Source organism: Lampetra fluviatilis, chromosome 5 (genome assembly GCF_964198595.1).
Source record: "Lampetra fluviatilis chromosome 5, kcLamFluv1.1, whole genome shotgun sequence".
In the NCBI taxonomy this organism is placed as follows: Eukaryota; Metazoa; Chordata; class Hyperoartia; order Petromyzontiformes; family Petromyzontidae; genus Lampetra; species Lampetra fluviatilis.
Genome location: NC_136279.1, coordinates 4604391 through 4621357, shown reverse-complemented (window position 1 = coordinate 4621357; position 16967 = coordinate 4604391). Strand labels below are relative to the sequence as shown.

The window sequence follows — 16967 nt, the reverse complement described above, 5'->3', positions numbered from 1 at the left end:
ATTCATTTGTCTGTGTTTTTTATATATATAAGGCAGCGTAAATATGAACAAAAATAAACTTATATTGGATCATCTTTAAGATAATCATCGTGACCCCCTACGAGACAAGAGCGACAGGCCGAGCTAATGTCCTCAGTCTTGGTTGGGAAGCAGTACAAATGATCTCTTTTCTTAAGGGAGTATCTTTACATTCGTTTGCGCAAGCAACATTGTCTACATATGGTTTCTGTTCCGTCATCCTTTGCTGTGCCCAGGGCTATGAGACGGCCGTGGTCACGGACTCGAGCGATGACCTGTGGTTCCTGGATGAGTCCAACTCGGACCAGTTCAGCGTGGAGTTCGAGGTGGAGTCCATCCACAGCGAGGACTACGACGGGGAGGGCGAGGACGGCGAGAGCGGGGAGCACTCGTCTGACGATGAGGTCTCGCGTCGATTCACAAACGTCCATCATATCACACGAAAGCAAAAATGTGGGTCGGTGTTGAGGCTGTGGGTTAGTGTTGAGGCTGTGGGTTAGTATTGAATCCGTGGGTTAGTGTTGAGGCTGTGGGGTTAGTGTTGATGCTGTGAGGTTAGTGTTGAAACTGGGGTTAGTGTTGAAACTGTGGGTTAGTGTTGATGCTGTGGGGTTAGTGTTGAAACTGTGGGTTAGTGTTGAGACTGTGGGGTTAGTGTTGAGACTGGGTTAGTGTTGATGCTGTGGGGTTAGTGTTGAAACTGTGGGTTAGTGTTGAGACTGTGGGTTAGTGTTGAGACTGTGGGTTTGTGTTGAGGTTGTGAGGTTAGTGTTGAGGCTGTGTGTTAGTGTTGAAGCCTTGAGTTTGTGTTGGGTCTGTATGATAAACTTGGTGGTGGGCCGGGTGGCTCACAAATCTTGAGTGCTAAGCTGACACCGTTGAGAATCCTGGGTTTGAATCCAGGCAGTCGCTTGTAAATCAAACCAGGTACTCAAGTGAAGTGAGTTGATGGCCTTAACCTAGTCGTTAAACCGAAAAAACCTAAGAGTATGAATCCTTGCAGTCTCGAAAGCTTCACATCTAGAGCCACTATCTGAGTTGACTTTTCTTTCATCTCGTTTGAGACGGGCAACCAGCACTCTTCCCTTATTCCATGTCTCTTAATTTCTGATCCGATTCAATATGGTAATCTCTGAGATCCGTCTCATCATCCTCGTTTCTATGGAGCACGTAATCTTCTCCCTTGCTTTTTGTGCAGTGACAGAAGGCTCATACAGACCTGTACATTAATTCTGGCTTTGTTACTGCATTATATACTTTACCCTTGAAGTCAAAATCCTCCCGTCACACACCATTGCACTGATGTTTCTTCGCAATGTGCTTACGGCATCAAATATTGGGGTTATTTGTACTCTCCGTTTGAGTCTGTATCATCAGTTTTTTTTTCCTGAGGCCATGCAAATAATTGGAGTTGTCTCTGTTTTCCATATAAAACAAAGTAGGGGATATGCGTTTCTGAATTTAATGAAGATACCTAATAAGTCAACACATTCGATTTTATTTTTACAGACTTTTTTTCTTGTTCCAGACTGTTGGAACTGGTTCAGCGAGAACAATTTTGATGGTTTCTTTTCAAACAATTGTGCCCTCACACCCACTCCTCCCCAAAGTATGGGCTTGGTGGTGACAGTGAGCAGAAAGGAGTCTCGGCTCATTTTGTAAACAGCTTTGCGGCAATCCTAGCAGCTCATGACACTTTTTTCACAAAAAAAACATGTCGTGAGCGCCAAAACATGCCCGAGTAACCCTGAATAATAATATTGCGAACTATGTTTTTTTTCAAAGATAATAACCAACCATAGGACCGTGTCGTTTTTTCGCCATTGGCTTTGGCCACCAGCTACGATGACTATCTCCTCTTTGCTCTTGAATTTGAACAGTGAACTGCGTTTCCTTGTAATATAACAATATTTTGCAACCCTTGGTCTATCCACTATTTGAAGAGGGGGCTTCCCCACGTCATGTCCTACATGGCGGTCCATTGACCATACCTCACGAAAATGTTTTTACTTCAGGGTCCAAATTTGACAAGTTTTAAAATTACACGGCACTTTGCCGGGTTGGGATCACGCATAGCAGCAATCAACACACCCTACTGGCAGACGAATGTGTTCCAGGTCACTCTTGCAAATGCGGTTATCCTTGTCTCTTTGAATTGTCACTTGGTTAAACAAAATCAACTTTAAACTTCACCACACTTGTTGGTATCTGTGTTGCCAAAGTGAGGGGAGGGGGGGTTGCCCAGGATGGGTTTCCGATATCACTCGCCACAGATGGTCCGTGAGATATTCGAAAAGTGACTTCATCTCTCATGATACCACACTGATGGGGCATTGGTATAATATTGGGAGGAAACTAAGTTGAAATTTAAATGAATGTTTTTCTAAGTAGTAGCTACTCCTATCCCAACGTTCGTGGATACCATACACAATACAATTTACATAAACCACCTTGAAAAAGTAGAGGGCCCCTTTTTATTAAACATGTTTCCGGTAGGGCTAATGCCTGTGTGTGGGTATGGCTTTGAGAGCTGGACTTTAGAAAGCAAAATCAACTTTTGACCTTTGAATAAAGATGTGTAGATAATGTTAGGTGTTTCAATGCAATTGGTATTTTTTTTTACGAGAGTGGCAGGAAAACTCAGACTTAATCAGGAAGAGATTGTGCCTCTGGCAGACCATGTGTGGGAGTACTGCAGCCACGTGCTGCAGGTTTCTTTGTGTTTGCGTACATGTGGTTTTGCTTTATTTTTTTCCCCCTTTACAAAAGTCGGTTATTGTGTTTTACGTGTCCAAAGTGGGGGGGGAGAACGGCACAGTTGGGCAAGTCTCGGCATCGCCTGGGTACTGTTTTCACTTTTATTGTTTGCCTTTCTTTGTGCGCCCAAAGGTTTACGACGTGACCGTGATTTATTCTGACTCCCAGTCCTCCTATAACGAGTCATCGGACGCAGAGTTTCCAGAAGAGGTAACAATATTTGTGTTACTTTTAGTATGTTCGTAACTGTTAAACCTGCGCGTTTGTGTACATTTCGTATTGAACCCGTTGATCCGAGTTCGAATCCTCGCGGCAGCCAACATCGGTGGTGAGTGATGTCTTGGCCTTCCTCCGTACCAACCCGCACTGACCAGCGTGGTGAAGGATGTCTTTTAATCCATCCATATATTGCATAGCTGCAGACTGTCTTAATTCCTTACTAAAATGACTATAAGCCAAATTATTAAAAGTGTTCGTTACTGAAAACTACCTAAATTTATAGACACTTGATTTTAAACAGGTGGATGTCATTTTGATGAGACTGACCATGTCATTGGATTTTGGAATTTTCACCACTGGCTCAAACACAAATCACCCAGCGCTTACTTGAGCTTGGAGACACTTGGACATTGACTTTGTTTCCAGCATAAAATTACGTGCAGGAAAACCCCGATTTATGTCTTCACCCTTTTGTCGTCCATAATTACCAATCTCTTCTATTTGCTTTCAAATTAAGCCGCTGCACACACTTCATTCGTGGACCCGACGGTTGGTGATCACTGAAAGCTGCACCCTAGGGGGCTGCGAGGACTGAACTTGGGGAAACACTCACGTACAATGCCATATTGGTGATTAGTTTTAGAAGTAAGTTCAAAGATATCCCCACGAACATCTTTTCACACCGTTTAGAAACCTATATTCTTAGTTCTTTTGGTAAAGTCACGTAGAAGGGAAATAATAAAATAAGGGAAAAATATAGTTTATTTAATAATATTTCATATTCTTTAATTATTTACCTTCTATGTGACTTTACCGAAAGAACCAAGAATATGAATCCTTGCAGTCACGAAAGCTTTAAATCTAAATTTAACCGTTTAGAAACCGTTGTGCCCACTGAAAAAAAAGCATTTGTGGTGTAACATTTTCTTTGACACTTGATAAATTTGCAGGTGAATGTCCTTGTCGTCGCTTGCGCAAGTAATGATTCAAAACATTGCCTGGGTGGTTTGGCCCATTGTTGAAGACGCAGCTGAAGGCACGTTCTCGCAAATTTTTTCAACAGAGAGGAACATTGACCAGCAAATGAATCGGACCAATAGAGTTTGCGTGCTCAATCGGGGCAGTGTTCATATCAACTGGTATTCAATGGGAGAAATTCCACATTCTGCAGGTACATTTAGTACAGCGAGCGCTGTTGGCTTTCAACAAAGTGCTACGCATTTCATCTCGGCAGATGAGGAAGAAAAAAGTCTCGACAGCAAGCATTGCCTTTCTGCCCCACAACTGAGGGTGTTTCAGGCTTACGGCCCCAAAATTATGACTAGCATAAAATACACAACTTCCCTTAAACCCGCACTGACCAGCGTGGTCAAGTAACCCTCACAACACGGTAGTCGGGACTAGACTCAAACTATGTAAATAACCGTAGACTTTGCTCAAAGTGCTCAGATGAGCATCGTGATGGGGCTCATTTGTTCGTGGCCCAGAGCACGTGTGGTAAATTCCACATTCCCGTACGGGAGGCTCACACAGCCATGGGACAACCACCGTTGACTGGCTGGAAATTTGCACTCGTTTCATCGACTTGGATTTGTGTTAACAATCTTATTGTGGGGCAGTTACTGTTAAAGGGTTCCAATAGTCACTTTAAAATCAGCATTCTTGTAACACTTTTGGTTTCTCGACTCCTAGGGAGGCAATTAATCTATTCACGAGACAGACTGAAAAATGTTGCAAGAAATAATACGTCTATGGGAATATCTGTTTAAATTGAACAGGACAAAGCGGTATATAAATACTGCAATTGTTTTCACATAGATTTGCCTAGGCATATGTCCTGAAGAACCTTTAGTGATATCACTGCGGTGGATAATTAAAAGGTATGGCAATCACTGGGGTGGAATTACAGAAAGTCAATTTAATGTCCTTCCCATTAATGAAGCTTCCACCTCTTGTCAAACAGCCCACACGCAACCCTCGGTGCTTGGCTACAAAATAAAACTTTTGTAAGGAGTATAACTCTCTTAAAAAATGATCCAATATGAATGAAAATATATGATTACGTTGTTTTGCTGTTTGGGATTTGCCCCTTTGAATACTGGCAAACGTAGTCATGAGAATTTCCCAAAACTTTGAGACTCAAATCGAAGCAAAAATAACTTTGCGATTATGCAATCGCGTTTTGCGCTGAAAGCTACCCATCGGCTTCAGTCCTGTTAAATACATACCATCTGAAAAATGTCATGCAAAATGTCATTTAAAAAACACTAATTGTGGAATAAGTATTAACAGAACGTTGACGTGAATCCCTCGCCGCCCCTGCTTCTCGCACGCAGGATGGGTGGCGCTGCACCGAGTGCTCGGAGACCAACCACCCGATGCACGGCTATTGCCAGCGATGCTGGTGCCTCCGCAAGGACTGGCTTCCTGACGCTGCCAAGCAGCAGCAACAGGAGCAGCAACAGCAGCAGCAGCACACGACCACGACGACGACGACATCAACGTTGCCGACAACGATGGGGTCGCCCGCTGCGCCGAGGGGCGTCTTCACTATGCCGGGCATCACTACCGCCCTCTTGGAGGAAGCGCTCGCACGAAACATCGATTCGGACGACGGCCACGACGAGATTGACGGCAGGAGGAGCAAGAAAACGGCGAATGAGGAGGACGATGAGTATGAGAAGGAGTATGAGAAGGAGTATGAGAAGGAGTATGAGAAGGAGTATGAGAAGGAGTATGAGAAGGAGTATGAGAAGGAGTATGAGAAGGAGGAGGAAGCAGGGGTGAAGCGGGGCCCATCGGGAGCGGCGACGCACACATTACGCTGCGGCTCGGAGGACGAACAGGAACCGGAAGAATACGAATACGAGGAGGACGTTGACGACGATGGCAAAATGAAGAAGTCCTCAAAATCGGAGGCGCTGCAGCCCGCCGACGCCGTTTCTGCCGCTTCCTCAGCTGCCGCGAGCTCCGCCTACGAGAACGACAGCAGAAGCGGCGCGGGCGGCGCCAACAACGCGTGCCCGCTGCTGGACATGTGCATCATCTGCCAGCACGAGCCCAGGAGCTGCACCATCGTGCACGGCAAGACGGGCCACCTGGTGACGTGCTACATGTGCGCCAAGAAGCTGAAGCGGCGCAATAAGCCTTGCCCCGTGTGCCGCAGCCCCATCCAGGCCGTCATCAAAACGTACCTGCTGTGAGAGACCCGGCACCGCCGTACCTCGCCATCGTGGGCTGGCACCGAATGCCCTGGCTAGGCCCTGTTTGCCGAGACTGCATTTGTGATGCTCTGGGAATCGCGCCATGATGCCCGAAAGCTTCTTTGTCCATCTGCTCCGTTTCAAAATACGCCCCCCCACACCCCCTGTTTATTTTTTTATCTGGAAGTTGACACTGAAAATTTTATCAACTATTTAAAAGGTAGCAGATGTTTGTTGTTGTACAGATTGGATGGCAAAATAGCCTCAGTCAATTTTGATAGTTTTTTTTGGAAACTAAAGGATTCTGAAATTGGTCTTAAATGAGAAAGCGTGAGGATTACTCAGTGACTTTTCACCTTTAACCAACAAACGTTCAATTAAAGGTTAGCCCTCTACAGAAATTTAAACGCAGATGCCTTTTACCTGTATAAGGGGTTCTCGGTGAGCCATAGCCAGCTATAAACTGCCAAGGAGAGACCAGAGCGCTTTTGATGGGTTTTTACAAGGCTCCGCAAACCAAGCTATCAACGGCAGCTATGACCTCCCAAAGTGTTACAGGCCCAGGAGATTACAGCTGCTCTGTGGGGATCCTGAAAGTTAACAGTGGAGTCGTAGTAGATTATGTTAACCCTATTTCAGTGGTATGTTTACTGACAATATGCTTAAACCTTTTTTGGCTGATGGGCCTTCAGAGATGGATTAAACAGTCCAATCGTATCACATGTTTTGTTTATAAACTCACTGAAGCAAATTTAGCATAATCTATGAAAGGGTGTCGATCTTAAGAAACAAAAAAGTTGAATAGACGCATTCAAGTTTTGCGACAACTTTCTCGCTACAGAGCCACATCAGACTTGGCGTGCAAAGGTGAACAAACAACAATAGCCTCCATTCCCCTTTAAGTGGCGGTGACGTCACGACGGCACTTGTGCCAGGTTGGGTGCACTCCGAGAAAAACACACCCACGCGGTAAGTGCCACAGACAAACACATGTGCTCGTGCATGTGTGATCAGAGGGTGGGAATTGAGGGGAGAGGAGAAAGCAGTGATGCGTCCTGTATTTTGGTGACTCGATTTTGGATTCTCCACTAAAGCCTGAGAGCTGTCATTGAAATAGGGTGACTTTGTTGGAGCAAGTCTTTTTTTCTGGTGCTGCATTTGCCAGTGGTCCTTTGCGAACTCGACAAAACAATTCAAGTGAAGAAGAAAAAGAGAAGAAAATAAGATTTTTATTGCAAAAAATATATAACCACCAGTGTTGCTGTTTTGTTGTTGAAAAATACTTCCAGCACAGTAACGATGACGATGAAATCTCAAGTTGCGTTTGTTTTATATTTTGAATTATTTTTTTATATCACATAGAGTATATATATGATTCCTCTAATCTAAATTGTTAATTCCCAACGACCCAGCAGTTAACGTGGAGTCAGTTTGTCGCTGCTCGAGTGTAGATTATGCTCGTGTCGGGAGCGATGATTATATCGCTTGTAAATTCTGGTCTGAGCGTTTTTTTTTGAAATCCCAAACGGGTGGCTCGTTCAATCCGGCTATTAACTCCGATCGCAACCGGAAGGATCTTGGCGAGCCTAGAGAAACATGAGATAACGGCGTGACGTGATGTCTCTTCCTTTGACACACCGTGATATCAATCTTGCTGAAATTAATGAATGAACATTTGGTGGTGGGATGTTGAGCCAAGATATGACCTTACAATCATCACTGACTCACCACATCGACAGAGCCCTTCCATCATTGCACCATCGCTCGAAATAGTCCGGTGTAACGTTGGCATCACATCTTTGTGCGATGGTCTCGGTGACAAATGCTTTGTCGCTGCTTTGTGTAGTCTTAAGTTATTTGATTGATAACAGCAAGGCTTGTCATTGGTTTTGTTCAAGGGCCAGAGATTTGATTTGACGTTAAATTTGACTTGATGTCCCACCAGTGGCAAGTGTTATCATCTCACGTGTGCTCCTGTGTTATCAAATGTCTCTAAGACTCCCCAAAATTATTTGCTCGACAGTTAATAGTTCATTGCGGTTTAGAATGGGCGAGACTTTAGAAAAGAGAAAAAAAAATCCAGCGTCATTCTGTGAAATTCGCTGTCTATGAACTGGGCTTTATGCCATCACCGGTTTTTGCATTTGTATTTTTCCCCCGTGTTATTGGCAATATGAGATGAGGAGCTTAGTTGCACTTTACAATCGCTTTGTCGCCCTTATGAATATCTTCGTTTCAACAAAGCAGCTGCATATGGCTTTGTGAGCAATGGTGTTGTCAGTGCTGCGGGAATTAGTTATGATGTCTTGTTACTTTGTTTATGGAAATTCTCCGATATGTCCCCACAATCGACAAGAGGTCGGAAGGCCACCATCCAGCAGTGGATTAGGTGGGAGCTGAATATTTGTTATTTAAATCTTAATGAGGGGGAATAATCAGTCAAGTATCTAATTTCCTCAGAAAAAAAACCCCCTTAGTTTTCCTTACTAATCCCGAAACTTGCTTTTATTGTGATCGATCATTTTTTGTTGTTTTGTGTAACGCTAATTTAATCTTTGTGTCCATTTCAGTTTTTGCTTTGTCAGTCGGTGAAAAGCAAATCCTTAATCGTGAAGCAAAGTTTTACCCGTCAACTTCACTCGGCGATATTACCCTTGTCCGAGTGACCTTTGAAACAAACAGCAGCTTAGCTTAATAGGCTTCACCGCAAATAAACTCAACTCACTCGGGTAGCTTTACAAGAAAGTTGTTCCATCTGCGGTCGAGTTGGAAGCAAGTTACTTTTGACTTGCCAAGGATTTTAACAACACTTGAATTGCGCCGTACATTTGCGACTACTTTGGTGTGCTTTATCACCAAAACCGAAACTTGATAAAAGTCGATTCATTCCAACTGTTGAGACAACCTTATGAGTAACGTGACTGATTTGTGACATCACGCATTGGCAACGATGAGCGATTTGCTTCGTCTTTACATGTTCCCTACTTGGGTTGTGATTTTCATTTATTACTCCCAACACAAGTGCGCATTTTTGTGGTTCGGATACAACTGCCAAGTGTAATTATTGTGAAAATGTTTTCCCAGTTGGCAACATGTGGCTTTCCCATTCACCACATTTTGTAAACAATATGATATTGAGTTTCATGATCACTGCCAATGTTTGCAAGTGTTTGATAAAAGAAAATATATATATATTAAAAAGTGCTTCATTTAAGATGGCTGGATTGCAACAAAAGGCTAATTGACTGTCAGGGTCCCAAGTCAGCAGCGCTGATATCCTGGTATAAAATTGCCTAGTTCCTGTCACAGGTGATTAAACTAGGTGTGTAAGGCATGTTGCAAATACATTGTCTAAGCCCAGTCACCAATAATGACTGCACTTTATTATTTTTTTCACTTAATTTGTACTACTTACGCTGTGGAGGCTAAAGTTTAACATACTCGATTGCATGATTTACATGCCAAAAACCATCCTATAAAGATACTTTTTTCTGCGCCGTCTAATGTTGGGTCCGTGGGGCGTTTTGAAGTGATATGCTGGTTACAATTTCTAGAGCCGTGCCTCGACATGCCTTGTAATCTATCACATGGCTTGCAATATTATCACATGGCTTTTTTTCATGGTGTGACAATGGGGATTAAACTAGTGGAAAACATGTAGACACTTAAGTGCTTTCAAATTGAAAACTAATACCACCAGTGTTTATTAATTACATTGTATCAACGTTAAGTTCAAAGGGCACTCTTCACAGGACATATAATCGAATGAGTATCTCTTCGCTACATGGCGGCTACTGCAGACCCCTATCGCATATCCGGGCTCAAAATGCAACAACCAGGGGCATATAGTTCCCCGACTCGCCAGCTATCACATCTAGAGGGTGGGCCGAACGCGCAAGGCAGTGTTATGATATTCATAGCACTAGGCTGCGGAGAGGTTGAGGCTGATGAGCTCGGTTTTTCCTACCAATGTCTTTTCAGTGCAAAGCAAAGTTGTTTGTGCTTTGCAGCCGACTGTTTCACAACCCACATCAAACCACCACCACCACTGGTGCCATCGCCTCCGCTCACGGTGGAGCAGGGCCTACTTCAGTCACATCACTGTGTTGATACGGTGATGAATATTAGGAGCAGCGTGAAGTGTGACTTTTGACAAGCGGCACCGAGGCTCGGTTGTGCGTGTAGGGCACATTTCGTTGGCCAAGGGAGTCTGTTCCACCCTCCCGTGTGGTGGCTACTCACTGCCTGGCACAGCTAACCACCATCTCGGAGCTGGAATGTCTAGTGGCCCTTGCGGATTTGGTATAAAAATTAAACGGCATGCCCCCCCCCCCTCCAGTTTGCCTCTTAAGTTTTAGTGGCCGTTGGCAACCGCTCGTTATTTATTTACGAGCAGCCCTGAATTGAAAAGTTCCGCTTGGTGGAAAATTATTGCACACAGGTTGCAGACAATTCCCACAAAAATTGGCTTAAATGGTTTTTACTGCCGAAATGTGAATCTGACCTAGCATCAAGTGGTCTCCATTGCGTGGAAATTCTGCCTACAGGGACGGCCGCTGTTTTTTTGGCAGACCTAGAGTCGGTTATAATTACGATTACAACAACAATGTAAAATAATTAATTGCATTGTCTTTGAAATTAATAACGAAATGCGCAATTACAATGCTATTTAACCCCCCCTCCCCCAGGTTTGCTTGAATAATAATGAGGCTGTCAACCCTGCCATGGATTTGAACTCGTGCTCAGACAGCTGAGCCTCGCTGTTCTCCAAAGGTGGCTGTAATCCATTATTTGATTACATTTATAATTATGATACTGGTGGCATTTACATATATGTATAATTTAATAACCAATGTAAGTAGGATTTGAGTATGATGAAAGGTAACGTGATTGTGATCTGAGGGGCACGTGTTGTAGAGGGTTTGCGGTGGCGCTTGTGCAGCTTTATGGAAATAAATCCAGATTTTGAAGTGGATAACAATGGTGTGGTTTCCTCATCGTGATCATGAGTAAGTGTTGTACCCGTGCATTGATTTATACTGGAGGAATCAGATGAGCTATAACGCTCGTCCTCACAGATGTCCAACGTACAAATTGTTCAAACAAATTGTGCTAAGCCAGCGCTTTTGGCTTGTGGATTGCACAATGAATTGTGGTCGCGAGACTCCAAACCTGCTGATCTGAAAGTGGGGCATTGGTGGCAGTAAAACAAGAACGGTTTCTGACGTTTCGTGGTTGGATTTTGATTGTTATCTCCCTCTGTGCCACTGCTGTTCTTCTAACATGCAGAGAGATCTGTAGTCCGGTAGATTTCGGAAGATCACACTCGAGTTTGATCCCCACTCGGGGAGATCAGCCATCTAATGTGCAGGCGTTGAAATTGCAACGTGGCCTATAGGGGTCAGAGGTGCCCAGATGCTGCCCTGCGGTGACATTTGGGGGGTGGGGTGGGAGTGGCATTTCATTCCTTGCACCAAGGCCCATGCACACAACGCTACACCACTGAGACGATCACGGCAAGAGATACGATGAAACAATGGTAGAGTATCATGTTCGAGGCCTCGTAAGAACTGGGCTCACCGTGCACATGTTACACACGTGTGGAGACGGCAATCTCCACGTGCGAACCACACGTGAAGGAATTGGTCCGACCATTGAAGTTAAAATCCTAGCACAAGACACTCAAGATTGCTTGGGTGATTGTCAAAATTGTCACCCAACAATCTGAGCTGACCAGTTGTGCTCGATCAGTTTTACGACCCAATATCAATCACGCACGCACATAAGCAAAGACAAAGATCCCCCCTATAGCCTAAACGGACTGCTTGGGGCAAGTGCTGTTTGCGAGGACCTATGAATGCCAGCATGGCACAAGGGGGAAGGGTGGCGAGCACCACGCCCGACAGCCTTTGTCTCCCCAGTGCTGATGTTGACACATTGCACCGGGTACTCGGTTAAGACTGAGTAGACCTATGGGAGGGCCGGGACCAGTTCAAATATTTGCTCCTGTTATTGGGCGTGAGCGGCAATGAAGCTTGGGCTGCCAGGTTCGTAGCGCAGTGTGCTAACCGCTGCGCCACCGCTCCTCAACACAAATCTACACATTTGCACTCACAAATGCGTCCATACACAAAAACACGAACATGTCTACACGTACATTTTAAATGCACGCACGAGTTTATTTGCACCCTCCAGCCGCTCCAGTTTGGCCGTGTTTTTAAACAACACGCCACAATGTGTAAAAGGCACACAGCCTTTACACCATTGGAACCTCATTTGCCAGTAAAAAATATGATAATTGGTTTTTTTACCCTTATATCTGGCAACAAAACTGACACTGTTTGCATAGACCACAATACCTGCAGTCATAATGCAAAAAAAAAACATAACTCTGATAATGTATGCACTATCCTTGAAGTTGATTGGTCCACACCCGAGACAGCTTTCCTTAGAGCCTAGTTTCACATGGGTTGGACCAGATGACGCCAAAAGGCGCATTTTGGCGTCACATGACTCCTCGTAAAAAAGGTGTCAGTTTTGTTGCCAGATAGAAGGGTAAAAAAAACAATAAGGCACACAGCCGTTTGTGAATTGTGAGAAGAAAAAAAACCCCGCCCATCAGCATGTCCTGAAGAGAGCTGTTTGGCGGAGGATTCCAGTCCTCGTTGTGGTACAAAACAAAAAGCGGTCCACAGTTGTCCACTGCATCACTGCAGCTGTCAGTCGGTCACATTTGCTGACGTTTATTGTGGTGGTGGTGGTGATGATTTCAGACAACAGGACTACAATGCACTTCCTTTGGGGTTCCAAGCTGCACCGTTCTGCCATGCCGGTTTCTCGTCATTTACAGATTTGATTCTCATGACCATGTATCTGATAGAGGTCTTACTTTGACAGGTCGCAAAAAACTGATGCTCAACATCATCCTTTCGGCACATCGGCATCTTGCTCTTCACGATCATCACATGCTGTATAAATCCAAACGTCTATTGCATTGTCCAAGGCGGACCTTAAAAACCAGCGGCGTGAGATGGAGCCTGTAAAAGCATCCATTGAAGGTCGAGTGTGACTCCAACAGCTGTTGAATACGGCAGAATGAACGAAATATCGGCAGAGCGTGGTGACATCAAGAGCATCTGACACAATTGCTTTCATTAAGTTATATTCGATCTATCAGTACTGTTTGTCATTTTGCCTAATTTATCACGTACTAAAGGTGTCACGACACGAGCGATACCTCCGGATTTCTCGAGCGTGCAACCCTTTCTGTTTCAGAGAACGGCCCACAGAACTAGCAACTGCAGATATACCTCTGAGATACCTGCAAATGACCTCCGGTCGACACGATAGAGTAGTGTTCGTTGCATGCCAGTAAAACTGAAATTTTTCGATTCTCAGAGCTGGAATGTACAACTTTTGATGATTAAAGAAAACGTTGAATATTGTGTTTTTCTTTTATTTAGTGACCGGGCCCACACCCAGGATCTCACCGATGCGAAGCCAGGTCAGCGCTCTGACCTCTGAGCCATCTGGGCTACCTTATATTAACTTCATATATAAAAGTAAAACTCAACAAATTCGTCAATCCCACTGTGACCTTAAAATAAAAACAATAGACGGCGTTTTGGGCTAATGGCACTTCTTCATAGCACATAAATATGAATTGCATCATCATCGTCATTCATTCCATCAGCCCTGATTATTTGGGGAATTGCATGACCGGATTTTGGTGTTTGCGAGAAGCTTCAAACTTAACGTCGGTGCCTGTGTATTGTAGGTGGGGCACCGTTTCCAGTTTAATACATTCCAGGAACTATTGGATTTGGCTCCGCGATCTCTTAACTGCATGTAGCGGTACGAGATCAAACGGTGTGGTTTATGGTAAATGTTATAGTCCAAAGAACATACTCCCCGATTTCTCAACCCCAATTATCGTTGTACTCTGGTTAAAATGTTGCGAAAAAATATATACCAAAAAAAATCTTTACGCTCATCTGGGAAATGTGCCCTGCAAAGGAAAAGTTCCAATGAGTGCCTTTGCCCTGCTTTGATGCAATGATTGCAAAGAAACCATGGACTTTTTCAAATAACGTGTAACACACTGAAAGGTGCACCAACTAGGCGTGCGTGGTGCGATGCATGATTGGGTTTGCAATCAGAGGTCGACAGGGGGACGTGTGATTCAAGAATATATACCCGAGTTACAGGAATAACATTGACGTTAACGGACAAGGACCCTCTTTTAAATGTGGGTCATAGTTCCAACGCAGAAATATACCAAAAACCTCACCCATCGCGGGTTTTCCTATTTTGTATTTGACCATTCTCGCCAAATTTTTCGCTCATCTGTGACTCGACCATTCGCGGTTGACCGCGAGATTCGTAAAGAAGTTCCCTACACTGCACTGCTCGCGACGACACTGCCACAGAAGAATACACACGCCGTCTTGTGTCTACACCCTGTCTCCCACGCGGACACAATTTCGACTTGAGAAAAGCGAACGGCACTGGGCAGCAGGATGCGGTCGCTGGGAGGGACGATGTCTAAACTAAACCTTTTTTAAATCCTTTATATTAAGTTCGCTTGCTTGCTTACGAGCGTGCAAATCTTTCAGTCGTTTTTTAACCGACTTCCCGTGATCCAATCGAGCTGACATTTTCCACACAGACTCGTTGTGCGTGACAATTAATGTTCGTGACATTTTTTTCCCTAAATTTTACACTTTTCAGGACAAAACAATTATATTTAATTACCAATTGCTTAATGGTGCAATGCAATCATCTGACCCATAGGTGGCAGCCATCTCAAGCCAGAGGACGAGAGGACTCTAGCCGCCACGCATATAAAGGATTTATAGTGAAAAACTTTGTTTTTACGAGTTATACTTGTTTACGTACCAGGTAAGGTCCACTGCGCTATGCCGCTCTCTTTCAGAAGCGACCTGGCCACAAACGATAGCTCAACCAAGTGGCTTATCGCGTGGGAATGTATAAGCAGCCAAATACTCGATCGAGACGCGTGATGTTCATTTTAATGTGGAGGGGGGAACCGGAGGACCCGGATGAAAATCCACGCGACCACGGGGAGAGAGAGAGACATGCAAACTCCAAATATACAGCAGGCGTCAGGGTCGGCAACGAGCCCACGACCTCCTTTCTGTTTACCATGCCACCAGGACATGTTTTCCATGTCACCAGGAGGTGGTAAACAGGAACGAGGTCGTTCTCCTGACGATCGAGACTGACGAGGGAGAGAATTTTGACTTATATTATTTGGTTCTTTCGGTAAAGTTACGTAGATAGAAAAATAATAATAAAAATAGTAAAAACCAAAAAAACACTAATGTAGACTGTAGCCTGGTTCTTAATCGGAGTGAGTGTACTGGCAATATATAATGTGGACTGTAGCCTGGTTATACAGTTTGGTGAGTGTACTGGAAGTCTACAATGTAGACCGTAGCAATAGTTATTAAACTGAGTGAGCGTACTGGCAGTCTATAATGCAGACTGTAGCCTGGTTCTTTCATTAATAAAAAATAAAATGAAAATAAGAATAAAAATACAAATAAAAACCACGACGTTTCGATCGCAACACAAGCGATCGTCATCAGGAAAAGGGGGGTTCGCCTCTAAAGGCAAACTGTTTATAAAGGTTTAGAGATGGGCGTAGCCTAAGTGTGTCAGCAGCATGGGTTGGGCAGCTAATGTTAATGTTGGAGAAACCCCGACACGGGCAGTAGGTCTACACCAATCAAAGCATTGCACCTGGCTCCACACACCCACACTGCTGATGTTGGAGGTTGACAAGAAAACACAAATCAATTCGTGATCCAAAGTGGTTGATGACATCTTTCCAATGATTGCTGAGCTTATAACCATCCTCTCGGTTGAAATTGTGTCTGTGTCTGTATATATGGATGGCTTCATGGGCGAATCTTTGTAGATAGCCAGTAGAATGGCAGCCAAAACGAGGATGGATCCAACCGCGAGGCCGTACATCGCGGAGATGGAGCGGTGATATCGGCGCTCAGGCAGGTCCTAAATGGAGCGTTTCATTTGCCAAACCGTGGTCGATGGCGACGGCCAGCAGTAGATAGAGCTTATAACGACGACGAATGGGAGCAAGCTAAAAGCGTACAAATAAGCCGGCATCGCTATTGGTGAGCTGCGCGCCGAGATTGAAATGCGATCGTGAACTTTGTCACGTTGGAGAAAATGCGAGCTGCGTCTTCAGATGGACAAAGACAAAATAAACAATCCTCCCCCCGTATCGCCTGAACAGAATGTTGGGACGAGTGCTGTGCGAGAGCATATATCAAGGCCGGAATGGGTGGCCAGCACCTCGCCCGACCGCCTTCGTCTTCCCCAGTGGCGGTGTTTACGCACTCCTCATTTGAGGCTGAGTCGACCTAAAGGAGAGGGGCTTTCGCCGAGGTTTGTTGATGGCCGTGAGCGAGAATGGAACTCGGGTGCAGTGCAGCGCGGCACTAACCCGCGACACGCGATAACTTGATCCAATCATCCTCACCAGCCCCCCCCCCCACCCTTTTTACCGGGTGCAATTGCGAACAACATCCATATCAGACATCTGAACATCTAATCGGCACAATCATTCATTCACCGCAGGTTGAATGCTCACGCCAACAACTTCGCGTGGGGTGTTGTGAAGTTAGCAGATGTCCACGTGCTCGAAATTTGAAAGCCTTGAAGACCGAAATCGGTGATCTCGCCGAAAGTGTGCTCAATATATCCGGACAGCAGAGTTAAGGT

The 16967-nt window shown here is 44.7% G+C and overlaps 1 protein-coding gene across 1 annotated transcript in view; it reads left to right on the top strand.

Moving 5' to 3' along the window:
- The window catches only part of MDM2 (MDM2 proto-oncogene), a 35750-nt gene extending 24572 nt beyond the window's left edge, over window positions 1–11178 (top strand). Inside the window, exons 9-11 of the mRNA XM_078856510.1 lie at window positions 255–422; window positions 2908–2985; window positions 5331–11178. Coding sequence (XP_078712636.1) covers window positions 255–422; window positions 2908–2985; window positions 5331–6197 — 1113 coding nt within the window. The 3' untranslated portion in view covers window positions 6198–11178. The remainder of the gene's footprint in view (window positions 1–254; window positions 423–2907; window positions 2986–5330) is intronic.
- The last annotated feature ends 5789 nt before the right edge of the window (window positions 11179–16967 follow it).